The 20389-nt window shown below is 37.6% G+C and overlaps 2 protein-coding genes across 2 annotated transcripts; one reads left to right on the top strand and one right to left on the bottom strand.

Annotated features, from left to right (window-relative positions):
- Nucleotides 1-125: 125 nt before the first annotated feature.
- Nucleotides 126-14481, bottom strand: ccdc93 (coiled-coil domain containing 93). Its single transcript, XM_017470145.3, has 23 exons — nt 14184-14481; nt 11992-12105; nt 11807-11901; nt 11158-11269; nt 9857-9955; nt 8721-8777; nt 7888-7988; nt 7112-7148; nt 6871-6969; nt 6347-6397; nt 6108-6194; nt 4988-5101; nt 4809-4871; nt 4512-4585; nt 4259-4340; nt 4081-4155; nt 3680-3751; nt 3494-3602; nt 3240-3322; nt 1856-1893; nt 1416-1500; nt 1202-1315; nt 126-544 (listed from the first exon to the last, which is right to left on the bottom strand). Exons 1-23 carry the CDS (start codon nt 14265-14267, stop codon nt 488-490), a joined length of 1902 nt encoding a protein of 633 aa, XP_017325634.1. The 5' UTR covers nt 14268-14481; the 3' UTR covers nt 126-487.
- Nucleotides 14482-14665: 184 nt separating this feature from the next.
- On the top strand, nt 14666-19104 carry insig2 (insulin induced gene 2). Its single transcript, NM_001201086.2, is given in 6 exon segments — nt 14666-14741; nt 16271-16586; nt 16939-17063; nt 18381-18547; nt 18676-18775; nt 18901-19104. Coding segments are annotated over 5 exon segments (675 nt in total). The 5' UTR covers nt 14666-14741; nt 16271-16345; the 3' UTR covers nt 18943-19104.
- The last annotated feature ends 1285 nt before the right edge of the window (nt 19105-20389 follow it).

Below are 20389 nucleotides of genomic sequence, written 5' to 3'. Positions count from 1 at the left end.
TTATAAAAGCCTACATGCTTCTTTTTATAAAGTCATTTTATACAAGTCATTTTATACTTCAGCAAGTGTAGCAGCTGTTTAGTCTACATGAATGTCTGCAATCCACTGACAGTTTAAGAAAATGATAAATGCATGATGGTTTATTTAATCGTGTAAACATTACAAAAAAATGGGGTAGAAAGAGTCCGCTAGAGTTGTTGATTTAAACACAGTTTACAGTGGGGAAGTGCACATGTGCAAGTATGCTTGGCATTGTAATAGACCTCTGTTAGGAAATGGTTCAATATTATTTTTACACAAAAAAAAGAAGGCAAAACTCCACAAATGGGCTACATAACATGTATGCATGTTGGATACTACAAATCTAGTTTTGGGCCCAGTCAATTGCATGCTGTTATCTTCGCTGCCACTGGAATATTAGTTTGTATATGGAACAGTGAACTTACACATCCTTTTGAACATAGAGAAAAATAAATATGTAAAACTTTCAGGATGCTCCCTTTGCTCTCAGCTTGGACAGCAGCATCTCATTCTTACGGCACTCCTACAGAACAGAAGCAAAGCAGATGTTCTCACAAAAGCATTTAAGTTTAATTATTCTCTATTACTTCATACTAATGGAGTTCTTTTTAATAAATGCGCTGAAAAAAAAATCTGCATAAATTCTTTGTACAAACTATTCACTGAAAGGTGTGTTAATCAAAAGGAATGGATGCCTAGCAGTGAAAAATGACGCAAAGTAAAAAGTTTAATGATTCCTTTGAGGTACAACATTGAGTCATAGTTGTGTGTCGGCTAATTTAAAAAAAAATATCTTAAATCACCGCAATTTGGTTTTAAACACAATTACTGTTCAATTCCCGATTTGTACATTCTGCAAAACTATCTGCTTCAGAAAACTTTTTTCTTTGCCTGTCTTTCCATGACGTTATCAAAACCTGTGTTTACATACTATGTAGTTTTTATGAGCATGTCTCGAATTAAATCTATAACACGGTGGTTACATGCAATTTGTATTAAGCTTCATTACTTTACACTTGTCCATATTAGCTGCCCAAGGACACTTTATGATTTATAGTTGTGTGTATATGACAATTCTCAATTTTATGCACAAGAACAGGTTTCTAACTTTACGCAGTGTTGATAAATGAGGGGCCTGGTCTAGAGTGAATTCCACTGCCAAACAGTGTAGTGTTCTTACCTCTTTAAAGTCTTTCACAGTCTTAAAGTAGAGTCTCTGTTTATCCAGCAGTTCCAGATACTCATCATTCAGCTGGTCTCTCCTCATCTTATTTTCTTGTTTCTTCTTCTCCATCTACACAAGGGTAAAGGAAACGTATTATTAAACAATGTCGAGTTAACCAGATTTTAATACATACGTATCTGCAGAAGTATTCAACTTTTTTCTCGTCAACCTTTATTCGACTCTGTTTAATTCCTTCCACTATCTGCTCCATCTGCCTGAGGAACTGCTCTTTAGTCCCTGAAGATGCCATGGCCCTGAAAACACACACACAGATACACTGATCAGAAATGTACAGGGGGACCCAGAGATACTAACATAACTTTTTATTGTATTATAAATGAACTGAAATCAAACATCTATGCACAGTGTTCTTCTCACATTATCAGCAGCAAGTAAAATGGTCATCTATCAGTCTTTTCATTTGATAACTTTGTTATATACTAATGTCTAACAACTGTTTGAGTAGTAATAATAATAACAACAATAACAATAAACTTTATTTTATAAAACTCCTTTAAAAGCATGATGGCATGTGTCAATCATACAGTTGAGACTGCTGCCCTACTCCATAATGATTAGTAATATGGACATGATTCCATTGACACTCACTGTTGGAAGTTATCATGGATGGAATTGAGCAAATTCACCTGAGAAGAAATACAGGGTCAGGCACAGCTAAGGTCAAAGAAATTCCACTAAAAACATCCCAGGAAACACAATTTTGGTCATTCACCAAAGTTTGAATGATAAAAACAAGACATACAGTTGATGTCATGTTTGCACACGCCATGCAGAATCTGAAAAATCAGAATAATTTGGATAAAAAAAGAAAAGAAATAAGGAATCATAAAAATTACATTTTGTTATTTTTTATTTAGTACTGCTCTGTTATTTGAAATAGCTTATTCAGATGTTTGCATATAGTCCACAAGACATTTATTTATGGCATTTTTTGCAGATGCCCTTATCCAGAGTGACTTACATGTATCTTATTTATACAACTGAGCACTTGAGGGTTAAGGGCCTTGCCCAAGGGCCCAACAGTGGTAGCTTGGCAGTGCTAGGGCTTGAACTCCTGACCTTCCTATCAGTAACCCAGCACCTTCAACCACTGAGCCATCACTGCCCCAAACAATTAATCTTACGTAATGCACCTTTAAGTGTTTTGCACTTTGGCAACCCATCAGCACAATAATAACCAAATTTACACAAATGAACCAGTTCAAAAGTTTACATACGCTTGATTATAAATACTGTGTCGTTACCTGGATGATTCACGTCTGTTGTTATGTTTTGTGATAGCTGTTCATGAGTCCCTTGTTTGTCCTGAGCAGTTAAACTGTCCACTGTTCTTCAAATAAAATCCTACAAGTCCTGCACATAATTTGCCTGGGGAGTGTAAACTTTTTAACAGGGTGAGCAGTGTAAATTATTATTTGTACGAGTCCCTCAGTTGTCCTTAGTGTGAAAAGATGGATCTCAGCATCACATAGCCGCTGTTGAAAAGGGATCAAATATGCAGAAGATGATGGAAAAGCAAATAATGTGCAGGACCTGGAGGATTTTTCTGAAGAACAGTGGGCAGTTTAACTGCTCAGGACAAACAAGGGACTCATGAACAACTATCACAAAACATAACAGACGTGAATCATCCAGGTAACGACACACAGTATTAATAATCAAGCGTGTGTAAATTCGGTTATTATTGTGTCTTGTGGACTATATGTAAACATCTGTTATGTGAAATAGCTCATTCAGGGCAGTTTTTATGATCCCTCTTATTTCATTTTTAAATTATTAACATTTTGCAGATTCTGCAAGGTGTACGTAAACTTATGACCTCAATTGTAAATGTGATAAAATGATTGAATTTGCAGATCACATTGATGCGAGGTTGTTAGGTTTCCTGGGACTGTGATTAGGTACTGCTATCAAAAGGTACTGCTATTAAAACAATAACATTTCAAAAACTCATAAAACAAGTCTATTGTACCTCCTTCTCCAGGTAGACCTTCTTATCATCCAGAGTATTATAGAGAGTGAAGAACTGTTTGGTTTCTTTGTGTGTCGCAGAAACTGTATGGAGAGAAAACGTCCTTAATATCTGAATGTAGTTCACCAAAGAGGGTCAATAACAGCATGTGATTCTCATGGTGTAGCTAATGAGTGTAGCAAATAATCATCAAGGAACACTAACACGAGCGCACACACACACACACACACACACACACACACACACACACACACCTTGGCTGTAGAGTTCAATGAAGCGTTTCTGGTACTGTGTAAGCTCAGCTCTGCTGGGAACCTCATCAATCTTCCGCTGCAGAATGGCGATCTCCCGGTTTCTCCGGGCCTGCAGGGGACAATACCAATAAATGAAAGGAAACTCTCCTTCAGTCTGCAGAGTAAATGCTAATTCTCCAATCTCACCATCAGAAGACGGATCTTCTGCAGCTTCTCCCGGTCTGTGCTGTACTGCTGATCTATTAATCGACTTCTTTCCTAAAACCCACGAGAGACAGGGACGGCGCAAAAGAAGGATGCGAGTGTGCGTGACAAACATTTTGAGAAAAATGTGAACGTATACATGGATCACTATACAGTAAATTATTATACAGCCTGAGAATAATTTGTATGCTATGTCAAAATAATTATTAACTTCTTTCCGTTACTCTATTGATTTTCTTTCTCTAGACACCATTATGTAACTACAGAGGAGCAAGAGTTTAATTACTTTATACAACATGTACTTTTTGCAAAAAAATGTACAGCCTTCAAATGCATCCAGAACAGTGTGTGTGTGTGTTTCGATGAAAGCGTGCTTAAATGACCTTCTGATCATCAGCTTCATCTCCAAATTCTAACTTTAGGTTCTCAATACTCTGCTGCAGCCGTGCCATCTCCTCCTGCAGATGCAGAGGTTCACAATTATTGTACTGACTCTCAAAACCGCCCCGACTGTCATTGAGAAATAAACAGAACATAAATGAGCCAGTTGATATAACGTACGCGGCAATGTGTGCGGAACCCCTGCTCCTGCTGTTTAAGGTTCTCGTTCATGGCCACAAGAGCACGCAGCTTCTCGAGCAAGCTGCAGAGAAAAACTGCATTAGTTCAGTAGATCAGATACAGCAGAAGGTAAAAATCTGGCAAAAATTAAAGACCATCATTCCTCCTCAGCTGTTTAAAACCAACAACACTACTGTACTTCTGTAAAATGTCAAATGAAAAATAAACAAATAAATAAAGAAAGAAATCCTACCCAGAGTCAGCTTGAGCCTCCACATCTGCCAAAGAACCGAGCTCTTTCTCCAACTGCTCACCCAGCTCAATGGCCTACACACACACACACACACACACACACACACACACACGTGTGCACGATTAATTACCATTATAATCAGTATTCCCCTTACACACACAGAATAAGCAGTATGCATTCTCACCTTCTGCCTCTCTCCTAAATATAATAATGCGGGTCATGGTATGCATTTTTTCAGAGTAATAAACATGTTAGAAAAATAATGTGTGCTCAGTTTATCTTATGCAAGTGTGTTACCTCAGTTAATTTGCTCTTGGCCTCTTCACATGATGTTCTTATATCCTGCTGCTTGGCCTGCATCTAAAACCAAAGGCATGAAACTAACTGAAGAACAGACAGAACCTCAAGCTGTACATCCATGTTCATGAGAGAGAGAGAGAGAGAGAGAGATTCCTCAGTGTATGTGCACATCTTACCTCCTCTAGTTCTTTGGTCTTCTGCTGGATCTGTTTGTTAAGTGATGTAACCATGCGGCGATGCTGCTGCACAGGGCCATACCGTTCTGTACGATCCTCGGCAGAGCGCTCTGCCTGCAGAATCACATGCTCATTGACCCTGATCATTTTACACGTCTTGAGTATCAAACAGGATTATCCACATAAAATGTAGTTCTAAATGCACCAAACATCCATTCTAATTCTAAATGAATCATCGCTCTGGAAACCTCAGAACCACAAAATGGGATATTAATATACATACATATGTGATACAGTGATCAGATTTCAGTCTGACTACCTGGAGACTCATTTGGCTAGAGAACATGCACATACAGATACAGTTGAGGTCACAAGTTTACATACGCCTTGAAGTATCTGCAATATGTTAATTTTTTTTTTTTTTTTTAAAAAGGCTTTTTTAATGCTATTTAAAAACTGCTATTTCACATAACATATGTTTACATATATATAAGACACAATAATAGCTGAATTTACACAAATGAACCAGTTCAAAAGTTTACACACGCTTGCTTCTTAATACTTTGTGTTGTTACCTGGATGATAAACGATCAATGTTTTCATGTTTTGTGAGTCCCTTGTTTGTCCCGAGTGGTTAAAAATCCTCCAGGTCCTGCACATTATTTGCCTTTCCAGCATCTTCTACATATGTGACCCCTTTCTAACAGCAGCTATGTGATGCTGAGATTCATCTTTTCATACTGAGGGCAACTGAGGGACTCGTACACAACTACAACATAAGGTACAAACATTCACTGATGCTCAAGAAGGCACCACACTACAATAAGAGCCAAATGGATATAAACTTTAGAAAAGGATGATGGGTGTAAGCGTATGTAAACTTACGACCTCAACTGTACAAGCCACAAAAGATAACCAGTGGTAGGGTCATTAAGAGTAGTCTAGGTAGTAGAATATAACTATAAATACAGAATTATGAATTTATTTTAAAAGAATAGCTTTAAAAATACAACTGATGTCTACAAAATACTTGGTACTGGTATTAACCAACACTTTCCAACATCATTTTCCAAAATATTATCACAAAGTTATTTGGGAGTATAATGATCAGGCTACTTACCTTTTCAGCATACTCAAAAGCAATCTGCTTTATTTCCTCAGACTGCAGCCCCACAATCTGCCCCACTGTGTTAGCCGTCAGCCTTCCCTACACACACACACACACACACACACACACACACACACACACACACACACAGCAAGCTCACATATCACATCACATGTATAATATAAGAATTACACTGATCATGCTTTTACATGAGGGTGAAAGGATCTAAGTATCTATGGCTTTTACTGTACCTCCTCTGTTGCCATGGCAGCCATACCAGTCATGAGAGCTTTGATTCTGAGCTGGAGAGAGAAAAGTTAAACATATGAGGTCTGGAACTTAACAATAAGCATCATAGAGCTCTAAAGCTGCAATGCTTCACCATGTTGATGAACACAGATGTCTGCTATCATTATCTCCTCGAGAGTGCCCAAATTACAGAATTTAACCAGTCTCAAAGGCTGAATATAATTTCATTTAACTCAATCACATATAAAATAGCTGCCATTTCCACTCTAAAATTTTATTTCTTAGCTACCTGTCTGTGTGAAATGCTGTAATAAGTTAATAAAGTATTTAAAATAAACTTAAGCTCTTAGCAATTTGGAGTCAATTATCAAGCCCTGTAGGGGTGTGAATAATTTTGGACAGGAGTGCTCTGCAGAAAAAGTCATTTTTTAAGCTCAATATACTGCATCAGTGTTGTTAATTTTTGCTCACGAAGGCCGATACAAGTAGAAATATAAACACATCACAGTTTAGGTATGTAACAGACCTCTTCTGCTGCTTGTAGATCCTCTTCCTCTGAAACTTCAGTCATGCCAGGGGGCAGACTCTGACCTCCCTGAGCCAATAGCAGCTTCTTCTCTTCAGCCTGCAAAAACACAGCAGCACATTAAACACCACTGTTTCATTCAACACAGCACAGCCAATTTAGTTATATTTAACTGGTGTAAAGACCTTTCACTGCACAGAAAATCAAGACTGTGCAGCAAAGTGTGAAATATAATACTCACTTTGTCCTGTTTAGAGTGCTTGCTAAATCCATAACGCCTGTCAAGAAAAGGAAGAAAGCCCTGGATTTCAGATCAGTATTTTATTTAACATGAAAGCTGTTAACGTTTAAACAGTCGTTGTAGTGCAGTTTAGACACTTTACATGTAAAAACACAGATATTTCATGCTGCTCTGACCAAAACACATTTCATTCAAGTAAAAAGCTGCATGCCAAAAAGGGAAAAAACTAAAGGGACTGTGGTTCTCTAAGGACTGGAAATCTTCTGACTAAACACACAGGTACTTACTGCATGTAGAGGGAAATGGTTAAGCATGAACTGATGGGATGAAGAAAGAAGAGGAAAGAAGAGGGTGAAAAGAAGGTGATGTGAAGTGAACAGGTCAGATCTATGGAAGGGTTTAAACAGCACAGGTGCAATACAGAGAAAAAGACTTAAAGTGGTGGTAATTACTGAGAATTACTTTGTGTTACTTTTTAAATAATGCTTTTAATTGTTCAACAACATAAAAGCTTACATACTACAAGTTAAAGCCAAAGACTGGCATAAAGTTGATCATTACATAAAGGAAGAATAACTGACAAGTGCAGAGAGATGAATTGAAGAATGAGAAAAAGATGAGCCACAAGTGAAATAAGTGGAATAGGACAAGGACACGGCAGACTGTCTGTGTGGCACCTGATATAATACAGGAGATATAGATATAATATAAACATATTTACGTTTGTGTGTCTGTACATACCTATAATACTTCAGTAGTGTGTGCATGTCTGTTACCTGCCATATTCAAGCAGGGTGGAATGAACCCTGGACTCTTCATCCAGCAGTTCTCCTGCATCAGCCTGCCTCTTATACCGCCTCTGGGGAGCATAGACTCCCTGCACACGCAGAGACACACGATTATGCCTCTTATACCAGACATTTGAAATGCCTCAGCAGAGTTAGTGATTAAAGTGCAAAAAAATTAGACAATGTTACAGGAACAGTCACAGGAACAATGTCACAGGCATGTGCAGCATGAAAAAATAAAAATCTCTGGAAGTGGCTTTTCAATGCATGGATCCAAGCAAGAAAGCCTGGGTTATATGCAAGAGTTAAGGACATAAAAAATTAAGACTACATAAATCATAGTCATTAAATAATGTAACCATTAGAGGTTGACCGATTGACTGGTTTTGCAGATTAATCGGCACCGTTAACCTTGGCTGGAACTATCGGTTATCAGCAAAAATCCACACTGATAGTGTGGTCTATAAAGGGATTATTAATAGTTTATATATTAATATTTAGAGATTTATTTCATTTAAAAAGTATAGTGGATTTTCACGGTACAGTCAGTACTGTTTATTTTTGTATTTTTAAGTTCAGCAATATTTTACCATGAGTGATATGTTTTCATTCAGTATCAATTTTAAAATCTCTCGGTTGATTAATCGGTTATCGGCAGGTACCACCCAACTTAGTTATCGGTAAAATCCACCTTATCGGCCAACGACAGTGATATTACAGAAAATGTGTCATCCAATAAAAGTCTCAGTGTCAAAAGTTACAACTAAAGAATCTATCTGAATGCCATTGTGTATACAGAACAGACATAATGAGATACTCACAGACACGTCCAGTACTGTTCTTACTGCTTTTTGTTTCCTCTGCTCAAACTCTTCATCCTGCAAAAATATTCATTCAGGATACAAATAAAGTTCAAATCAGTGATCTGATCATCAAAAGCGAGTCATTCTGATAGCTAAACGTAAAGCTCTTTGCAGTCGGATTTTTATCAAGTATGTAAGGAATAAAACATGACAAGGCAAGTGGCTATAGAAAAATAATCAAAGAGAGAGAGGTGGCATGATGCAAAATGGGGAGGCATATCCTGAAGTGTTATTTATTTATCTATTTATTAATTAAAGAACTATTTAACTGTTTATATCACATTTAATGTTATGGGCCGTCATTGAAACTTACATTACAGCAACTATTAACAGTGATTACCTCTCAAGCCTCTTTTGTTCAATTTCTTAAAGTTAAAAAAAATAAAAATAAAAATGCAGCTTTTCATGTCACTGAGAAACCAGAAAATGCAAAGTCTTCTGTCCTGACAACTCTTTCATGGGAGAAACTAAATCACATCACCTCATCACATCAATAATTATAATTTATAATGATCATATATCTGTTTATTAGATTATGCGGAGCATCCACCATAGAAGTCCCTATAAATTAACTGATACTACAGAAACAACATATTGGAATGAACATATTTATAATAGCTTGTGATTTTAATTAGTTACATTTATTCATTTAGCAGACGCTTTTATTCAAAGCGACTTACAAATGAGGAAATACAAGCAAAGTGATATATCAAGCAGAGAACAATACAAGTAGTGCTACCATACAAGATCTATAATTGAGTTCTAGAAGAAGCAAAGTGCACAGAGTAGAGGTGTAAGAGCCAGAGAATTATTCTTATTATTTTAAATAATGTGAGGGTTAGCGTTTTAGGGGTTAGTCAGGTGTTCACGGAAGAGGTGGATCTTGAGCTGTTTTTTGAAAATAGTGACAGATTCTGCGGTCCGGATTGAGGTCGCAAGTTCATTCCACCACTGAGGAACAGTTAGTGTGAAGGTTCTGGAAATGGACTTTCAGTTGGCACTACTGGTAGAGCATGATGTTCTGGAAAATTACCGAACAACTTCTAACCAGTTTCCACAATTCAACAGCACTGTGGATTTTAATGCACTCTCACCTCAGGAAAGGTGTGCGTTTTCTGGAACTGAGAGATGGAGTAGGCACGCACATAGTCTCCCATTTCCTCCCGAGTCTCTATCGCTCTCTTCACCAGCCACTGCAGCAGAGAGGTAGAAACACTCAGTCTTTTGTATGATCAACAGTACTGTGTTAATGATTTGTTCATACACCACGGTCATAAAAAATATTATTAAAAAGTAAAATAATTAGAAATAATAGAGTACTGGGAAGATCTTTGCTTATGCAACATCACATAATAACTGGCTACAACATGCAAATTAGAGATGCACCGATACTAAATTTCTCAGCCGATACAGATAGCCGATTATTACGAGATATCGGCCGATACTGATAACCGATGGTTTGGTGGTTCTGCCTTTTATGCCTTCTTTTAAATTTATAATAATTAATTCCACAATTCTGAAGGAAATGCAAATAAAAACTTTCTTCTCTCCATTTCAATAAGTTGTTTCACAGTAACTGGTATCATAAACAGAAAACACAATACTCAAATTAACATTAACACATGAACTAAATTCTGAAGATTAAAGTAAGATTTCTTAACTTATTGAATGTTATTAATTCATATTAACAGAATTAAGTGACAAATCTAAAAAACCTCCTGATAGTCTCACACTCACTCACCACAAACATTTCTACTCAATCACTGAACATCAAACTGGTAATATATAATATAAACTTTTTCTTGATGATATTAACTCATTAACATTGACTGGATATGAAACATACTACTCTGCAAATATATTTTTCTGTACAATATATACCTTTTTTTGTCAAATCATCTTCATTTAAATCTTTCAATGGTGTACTGGAGCTTTAATTCAGCGCGACAAAAAAAAAAAATTGACTCGACGCCGAAACTCCCGCTTCACCGGTGCAGCGTCCGGTATAAAAGCACTCGTTCGTTAAGATGCACGCCAAAAAAAATACGCACTGCTTCTGCTCTACTATGCTGTAGTAAAATGCGGTGTAAAATTTTAGCAGTGCAGAGCTTACAAACTGCAGTTTTGTCGTCATTGTCACCCAATTCAAAGTAATTCCACACAAGAGATAACATCTTTACACACAGCATGAATTCGATGTGTTTTACCGTCCTCTTTTGATTGACAGGATATAATCGGCCCTGATCATCGGATGTTTTTAAATGTGAAAAATTGCCTTTATCGGCCGATACCGATTATTTCCCAATACATCGATGCATCTCTAATGCAAACTATATAACATTGGGTCTTTAAGGAGCTTAAACATTACAGCTCATAAAAAGCCTTCCGAGTTCACCTGTATGACAGGAAAGATGTGGATAAAGTCAAGGCCTTGGATTTGATGTGGCTCTAGCCTATGAGGACACTTCATCCTGGGTAGCACAGAAACGATCTTCTCCGTCAGAGCTCTGAAAGAAAACAGCAAGAATATGAAGCGGCTCATACAGTTAGGCCTATGTGACCATCACAGGAGAATGTTCTGCTGGAGCTCAGTGTCATACTGACAACAATACTGACTCAAGACCTTGAGCACATACTTCTGATCAAAAACTGCATGTAAATTAGACATGTTAATGGATATTGGCACAAAAATTTAAAATAGTGTCTAATAATAATAACTTCTGTGTATATCAGTATGGTATATTTGTTGATATATGATAATATAAATATTTAAATGGGTTAATGTTTTCCAAAGAAACATTCAGTGCTGATTTTTTTATACAATGAGTAATGGTACGTGTGCATGTTCTGCAGTTAAATGGAAGTGGGTTGATCACAATCAGAGGTTGAAATTTTTTGAGAAGATGTGTGATGACTATTTTCAAAAAGGTGCTATGCACTGCACAAGCATGTTGGTCTCACACACACACTGACTTCCTGTCTGGACCTCAAATGTTAGTCCTCATACATTTTGAACTTTGTCAGTGTATCGCTTTGCAACTTACATCTTCTGTCCTATGGTGGAATTTTCCTGAAAGAGCAGATCGACATCTACGTCAAAGCTGCATGTTGTGATACACCATGTCATGCCTCCAACCACCTGTGAGAATAATTAAAAGAGGTTCATGTCTCAGTACATGTTTAAGGTGGAGAGAGTCCAAGTCAGTTTACTTTAAAGATGTGAGTGTACCTTATCAAATGGTGAGAGGCCCTTGATGCGTGCTCTGAAATATCCAGCAGCCAGTAACAGCTCCAGGATTTCTGCCAGCTTGATGCTTTGCTCCTCATCTTCACGTGTCTCCACCTGTACCACATCAACAACAATACAAGTGAACCCTCTGATTTTTACCTCTGGGTGTTTTCACACTTGGGCCATTTCAGTGCTCCAAGTGGTCTCAGATTGATGACTCAGCAGTTTTTGTGCACACGTGAACGCAAAAAATGAAATCAGACCCCTCTAAAATGACCCACAAGCAACCCGTGGTTCATTTTGTGGTCCACTTCACATTTTGCTTTATAAATAAAGAACTTTAAAGTTCCTCCACATATGTAACTCCAGTTATCTGTCACTAAACAGAAAAAAAACTCAAAAGGCTTTCTGTGGGGTCATGTGGTCCCACAAGCAGGTCAGCAGTGTTAGGTAGCAGCATCACAGATAAGCTAATAGAGCCACTGTGGTAATAGCAATTATGCTAAAGAGCTTAAGTCGTTAGGCAACAGTAATAATAGTATTATGTCAGTGACAGAAACAATAGTTACCTTATAATACTATTAGTATTCAGTTTGTGTGCATTATATATACTGTATGCATGTATTTTGTCAACCTCAACCACTCATCAGCCAGTAGTACGGTCAGTAGCTCTATGGCATGAAGCAGGAGTTGATTTTGATGGTTCAGCAGCATTAAAAATGCATCTGGTATTTCACATCAAATCCATTTTGCAAATCGTTATCCAAATAATAGCATGATAGTATGATAGTATTATGTAAGCAACCATTTTCAATGACACACTACGGTATAACCCCAATTCCAAAAAAGTTGAAACACTGTAAAATGTAAATAGAAACAGAATACAATGATTTGCAAATCTCATAAACCCATATGTTATTCACAATAGAGCATAGAAACATAGCAAATGTTTAAATTGAGGAAATGTACCATTTTAAGGAAAAAATAAGTTAATTTTGAATTTGATGGCCACAACATCTCAACAAAAGGCTGGAAAAGTAAGTGTTACTAAAAAGAACATCTCAACATTTGATGTGTTTTCTATGTTCTATTGTGAATAACATATGGGTTTATGACATTTATAAAAATCATTCCATTCGGTTTTTATTTACATTTTACACAGCATCCCAACTTTTTTGGAATTGGGGAAAAAAAAGATCTGGGTCTCTCTACCCACCATCGACACCTCATACAACCACCAGCACTGCAGATGACCCCTCTCACAGACTCTTCACCCTCCTGCTATCTGGCAGAAGGTACAGGAAGATCTGTGCCACCACCAGCAGACTCCACAACAGTTTCTTCCCTGAGGCAGTCAGATTACTCAACACCCTGCTGCCTCCTACCTGGCTAGTCAATCACTTAACCCACTATAACTTAGTACCATTACACATAAAGCTGCATGAGACACTTAATGGAACACTAAACTGCTACCACTCCAGTAGTTTACACTTTACAGCTCATGTTCTGTGTATTGCTATGTTCTGTATATTTATTGTCCTGCACTCATCTCACACTGTTGTGCATGTGCACTTTATGTAGTGTTGCATAATGTTCTGTTGCACCATGGTTCTGGAGAAACATTTTGTTCCAAGGTATACAAGCTATACAGAGGAATAACAATAAAAACCCACTTGACTTGACTAAAGGCGTTGTGGTGTGCAAAAGTGATCTGAGATCTCATCAGTGCTAAAATTTCCAGAAAGAGATCCTTTTAGAGTCTACTTGTATTGTGAACACAGAAAGAACTAAGGCCTGACACGTACAGTGTAACAGGACTGAGTATGGATCATTTAAAAAGAACTGGACGTGTAAACGCCCTGTAATGATCAGCTGGTGTCAGGAGTCACATGATGAGGGCGTGTTAATCAAATCTCCTTTTTTATATACCTGCAGGGGTTGTTTGCAAAACTGTTACGTTAAATAAAACTCTTAATAAAATTTCGGACAACTGGCACTTGTAGGTGATTAATAACATTTTGATTTCTTTACCTAGCTAGATAACTAGTTAACTGCACCGTTAACTAATACCAGAAGGCTAGCTATGCTACTTCGCTAGCAATAACATTAGATGTAACGGCCAACACGCGCACAGAAACGTTTATTAGATCTGCTCGTTATTTTATTTAAAACACATTCTAATTTATGCATACCTGAATGATATTTCCCTCTTGGTCATACTGAGCGCCGATTTTAGAGCCTGTTCTCACTCTCTGGAAGACAGAGGAGGCCGCCATATCGGATACGCGATGTCACGTGACACCTACACTGCTCGCCCTGCTGCTTGCTCTATTCATTACATTTTAACCAAATGTTAACTCACACGTCTGCTTATGCGAGATCATATCTTTACTGATCCATTTCATTTCTTATTTCCTTCTTTTGTCCCATAAAAATATTGAAGCTAATTTCTACAAAACAGAACAAAAATCAACAACTCAAAATTATTTGTAGGTGCAAATTGTCGTTGATATTAAACTACAGGAAATAAACAAACAATGACGTCACCTACAATGACTATGATTGGTCGCTAATTTCAGCCAATAGCAGAGCAGCGGGGGCGGAAATGAGCTGAACAAACCGATATACGCAGCCTTGACACTGTGGAAAATTGTAAATAAAAATTGACCTTCGCAAGCTATCTGTTTACAACATATTGGATCTTTTGGATACTGGATTGCCTTCTTTATTTAGAGAGCAGTTAAAAAATGGTGGGTGATTTTGATTTTCTTTTCATGTCGTTAGTTAGTGTTATTGTGGACTAAGCTACATGGTAACTACAGAGTAGCCTAGTTAAAGTTAAACAGTTGCGATAATATTCTAGTATCATTATTATCATTTATTTTTATTATTATATAGTTTGAGGTCATTTGCGGCTACGTTAAAATCTGTATCTGTGTGTGTTACCTTGAAATATTTTCAGTTTAATATAAATATCCCAAACATAATGTGAGGTGGCTAATATAGATAGCTAGCATGTGCAGTTTGGTGATGGGCCTCACGATGACGATGATGATGATGATGATATGACTTGTCGGACTTCTGAGCTGGTCGCTTTAATATTCACACACCTGTATAGAAACTTCTCTAATCGCCTCTACCTGCTCTCTGATTTAAGCAAACTGGCTGATTCTAACAGCTGTAGACCTGTAGGAGTTTTTGCCCATTTAAATAAAATGTCAAATCTATTAAAGCATTTAAATAAGCAGTGATCAACGACGCAGATGGCTGGCTTTAATAAGAGCTCAGTAGTCTTGTTCATATAAAGTAGAGCTTTGATTTTAACCTGAACGCTTTGGGAGTTGCTGATCATTCCTGATTAAATGTTTAACCTAATATTTGGCATAGTTCATTGACCCAAATAATTGAGCGAGCAGTGAAAACAGCAACGTTTCATATCATGCTATTTCTGTAAAATAAATCTCATTAAAGGGATAGTTCACCCAAAAATGAAAATTCTGTCATCAGTTACTCACCCTCATGTTGTTCAAAGCCCATAAGACTGTCGTTTATCTTCAGAGCACAACTGAAGATATTTTTAATGAAACCTGAGAAATTTCTCTCCCTCCATTTACAGTCCAGTAACCAAAAAGTTCATAAAGGCATCGTAAAAGTAATCCATATGACTTTAGTGGGTTAATCCCAGTTTTACGAAGTGATACAAATGATTTGTGTGCCTAAGAATATAAAATGATGTCTTTATTCACAAAATATCTTCACTTCCGCATAGATCCCTGACGCACGTTCACAAGAGAACCATGATGCATGCGAGGGAAAAATTCACGTCCTCCTCTATGTCAAAATCTGCAGACATCTTTGTTACAAAGCTTGTTTTATGTGACTCAATTTGTGTACAGTGAAGGACACTCGTGAGAACGTCCGCTTTTGTCATGCAACGAGATCTGGAAGCACATAAAGCATTCACACATGGATTACTTTTACGATACCTTTATGAACTTTGTGGAGCTTGAAAGTTTTGGTTACTTGGACTGTAAATGGAGGGATAGAAATCTCCCAGGTTTTAAAATATCTTCATTTGTGTTCCAAAGATGAACTTATGGGGTTAGAATGATATGTGAGGGTGAGTAATTGATGACAGAATAAAATTTTTGGGTGAACTATTCCTTTAATGTTTAATTGTCCAGTTGTAACTGGTTTCTTAAAAAAAAAAAAAAAGGCCACACAATCAATTTGTTTATTACTACCCATTCCTATGCCAACATTAATGTGTGTCTTGCAGGTGTGGTGTGAAAACAGTTGACGCTGGTAGTACAGGAGTGGTGGATTGTCTGGGGTCTGCTCGGTCACTGCCGCTATGGCAGAGGTCACCAGTGGTAGTATGACATCCCGACAGGGTCCCTACTTAAGCATGGTTACAAACCGCACAACTAATCTGCTGATCCGGGGGGCCATGCTGTTCGGCGTGGGTGTGTTCCTAGCTCTGGTGCTAAACCTGCTGCAGGTGCAGCGTAATGTCACTCTCTTCCCTCCTGATGTCATCAGTAGCATCTTTTCTTCAGCGTGGTGGGTACCACCCTGCTGTGGAACAGCATCAGGTAACACACGCTGTCAAGACGGGATGGTTTACCTTACTATTGTGAGGCTGTCTGTTACCTTGTTTGTAGATACAATGACACGAATGGCACCCACTGATACATTTACTATTAGGAGATTACACGTCTAAATTCAGTGTCACCTTCTGTTGTTCATTTTATGTAAAGCTTTTTAAAACCACCACACTGGAAAGGAATGCAATGTTAAAAGGAACCCATATATACTGAACAATTTTATTAATCTCTCTCTCTCTCTCTCTCTCTCTCTCTCTCTCTCTCTCTTACTTACACTGTGTGTATCTCATACTGTCCCCCTCTGCCTCTCTGTCTCTTTATTTGCCTCTTTCTCTGTCAGCTCTGATAGGGCTGCTGTATCCCTGTATAGACAAGCGTTTTGGGGAGCCCCATAAGCTGAAGCGCGAGTGGTCCAGTGTGATGCGCTGTGTGGCAGTCTTTGTTGGCATTAATCACGCCAGCGCTGTATCCTTCTCTCACCACAATGAACTCCCTCACATTCCTTGTTCTTTACATACAAAACTCATAAAAAAATAAAATGCATGCTACAGGTTCATTTGTGTTTCTGAACATACAGACAATGTAAACGTCCCGTGAATGACACAATAGTGACCGTAAAGGTCCAGCAATGCTGCTTAAATTAGCCTTAAAGATGCACTGCATTCTTCTTTGAAAGATATTGTACATTCTAAATGCAAGAAACGTTCTCTTGAGAATACCACTTCAGTGAGAAATTCCATTTGTACTCTAAAATGTACAGTGTCTGTTTTTTCTGTGAGTAAGTATAGTATTCAGCCCACCAGAGAATTGTTAGTGTATAGGCTATAATTCCAATACTGTCCAGCAGAGACATGAGTCATGGGGATCTTAAGTGAATACAGTTCACGATACTATACACATATTTTGTGTCGGTTAGTGATGGTAAAAAATAATCGATTTGTATATGTAGCATAATTCTTACACAAACATCATTAATGGACATTTAAAATGGCTTATAATTTTTTTTTAATTGAAGATATTTAATGCAAAATATTTACTCTGGGGAAATACAATGAGCACAGCAGGATGGATGAATATATTATGTTTTAAAAGCATCAAGATGCATGATGACTACATCCCGGTGAAGTGTCTTGAAGCGTAATTCGATGTGTTGCTGTAATTTCCACTGAAACAGGAAGTCGTGTTGGGACATATCCAATGGTTCCTCCCCCTTTTTAAACAGCCAGTAGTGTTCAGCTTACCTCATAGCCTGGGCTAAGATGTAATTCAAGCTATTTCCTTCTCAACCAAATTACAGTTAGAAAACGCCTGTGTTCAAAAGGCATTTACGACTGATGCTTGCTGATACGATTTCTCTCACTTAACAACGGCAACTTTGGAAAGGTGATTTTTATAATGTTGGGGCGAGACACTTCAGATTCTAGAGAGCATTTGATTGGGCAGAAAATCTGGTGAGAAGCTGAAGTGCAGAATGATGTCATAAAGCTTGTTGATCTGTATCGTTGGTAGAGAGAGACTGTACATTTTGAATGCACATATCTTCTGAATGCCAATGTTGTCACCATTTTGGAGCACACTAGCTTATAGATAACCTTAAGGTTAACATTTTCATACTAAAAGCCACAAAACGTCTGTTTTGAGTTCATGGGGGCTTTAAATTATGATTACATCTTGGCACTGTGAATTGATATCTGATTGACTCATGAGGTTCACCCAGTGCTTATGTATATAAATATATAGCCAGTGTTTCTGGTGTGTCTTCTTTAATTTTCTGGCTGTCAGAAAGTGGACTTTGCAAATAATGTGCAGCTGTCTCTGACCCTGGCTGCACTCTCAGTGGGGTTGTGGTGGACATTTGACAGGTCACGCAGTGGCTTCGGCCTGGGAGTTGCCATTGCATTTCTCGCGACCCTCACTACACAGCTACTGGTGTACAATGGAGTGTTTCAGTGAGTTTCTTTCTTTCAAATTCAGTAATTACATTTAAAAAAAACAAAACAAAGTTTGTCAGTTAGAAAGTGAACTTTTGGAAGGTGCATACCTGCATTGTTTTCTCTGTGTGTGTATATACATGCAGGTATACGTCTCCTGACTTCCTGTACATACGATCCTGGCTGCCTTGCATCTTCTTTGCTGGTGTGATAACTATGGGAAATATAGGACGACAACTTGCTCTTGTAAGTACACACACACGATTGCCTGCTCTATACTTGTGTTTAATAAAGTTCTCATAAGTTATTGTCAGTTTATAACAAAATTAATTTAGTCTGAAATTGCACTAATACTGAGGTCTTCTTTCCAGTATGAGTGTAAAGTTGTACAAGAAAAGATTCATCAGGACTAAAACATCTTATACCATGGATGCAAAAATGAGGGAACCTGAATTCACTTTTACAGTTAAAGAGGTGCTCTCTTATAGCAAGGACGAGCGTTGTCTGCGTTTATAGGGCAGGACAGTTTGGAGCTTGGTGCATTCTCATTGGCTGCCAGTACAGCCTCTCTGAAACTTAAAAAAAAGCTGAAACTGGGATTGGTCGATTGAAACATCTCAAACAATGCAAAGTGTTTTCTTTAACTTGCATATGCATCTCTGTTGGATATGACGTGCCAAAGTGACTCAGACGCGGCTGTTCTTTCGGGAATATTAACTCATGAGCTAAGCTTTTGGCTCTTACTCATACAAACCGATTCTCTCAGAGGGTGCTGCCAGACAGTGTTTTTCTAGGCATAAATAAGAAATACAGATAGAAAATACAGTGTATACAGAGGTCAAAGTACAGAAATAGAATCCTGAACATACACATATATAGTACTGTGCAAAAGTCTTAGGGATATTGAAAGAAATGCTGTATAGCAAAAATGCCTTTAAGGGAATTAAAGCATTTCTACAAAAAGAAAATACTATAAAGAGCAGTAAATGGTAAGATACTAAACAAAGTCTAGATTTGATATGACACCCCTTAAAAAAAAAAGTACAGTTTGTGCAGATTTATAAGGAAATTGTCTGATAAGTTTTACTGAGCATCTTGGAAAGTCTTCCACAGTTCTTTTGCTTTTTTTGCATGCAAAACCCAGCAGCCTTCATTATGTTTTTAGGATTCCTCCATTAAGAGGAAACCTATTGTTTGGTTTTAGTATTCTGCATCTTCTTCTCCTCCTTATCTCCCTAAATTTGGCACATTGATACTACAGGCCATGAGTAACTCCCACACCACAACTGACACACATGAGCCTATAGGTTGCACTACAGGCCGCGCGCAAAATCTGTGATTTTTTATTTTTTTTTCCTCCTCCCCATAAGTCCACAATGTCTGAAAATTGGTATCGCAACCCCTAAAGTCATTTCTCTACCATTTCTCTACCATGTCAATTTTGAAATGGTCCACAATCTTGAGGAGGAATCCGCCATTTTATTTAATTTTTTTTTTTTGGAAAAGTGGTCTGTTATGTGAGCTTTTGCTTTCTTTACTGACTTTTACTGTAACATTTAATTTTTTTTTTTTGGAAAAGTAATGTTTGGAAATGTAAGATGGGTTTTTTTTTTTTTTTTTTTTTTTTTTTTTTAACTAAATAGGGTGCCTAAGACTTTTGTACAGTACTGTGTGTTGAAGTTAACTAGGGTACAGTGGTAGCTACAATGGTGACCAAAGTTAATTTTGAATTAAATAAATTAAAATGGCAGCAGTGATGATCAGACTAGGAATTCATTTCTGTGCTGTGGAGGCAAGCAGTGCAATTGCAATACGGTTTACTGTGTGTGTTTATGATTACTGCTCTCCACACTTACTAGC

Source organism: Ictalurus punctatus, chromosome 6 (assembly GCF_001660625.3).
Source record: "Ictalurus punctatus breed USDA103 chromosome 6, Coco_2.0, whole genome shotgun sequence".
NCBI lineage: Eukaryota > Metazoa > Chordata > Actinopteri > Siluriformes > Ictaluridae > Ictalurus > Ictalurus punctatus.
This window is presented reverse-complemented; position numbering and strand designations above follow the sequence as displayed.

Bases quoted from the DNA above. Each gene is read 5' to 3' on its own strand.
- ccdc93 (XM_017470145.3), bottom strand. From the start codon at position 14,267: ATGGCGGCCTCCTCTGTCTTCCAGAGAGTGAGAACAGGCTCTAAAATC. The intron at 9,956-11,157 runs GTGAACTCGGAA...TCTCTGCTGCAG, and splicing joins ACATCTTTCCTGTCATACAG to TGGCTGGTGAAGAGAGCGAT. The intron at 3,323-3,493 runs GTGTGTGTGTGT...CTCTCCATACAG, and splicing joins CATTGAACTCTACAGCCAAG to TTTCTGCGACACACAAAGAA.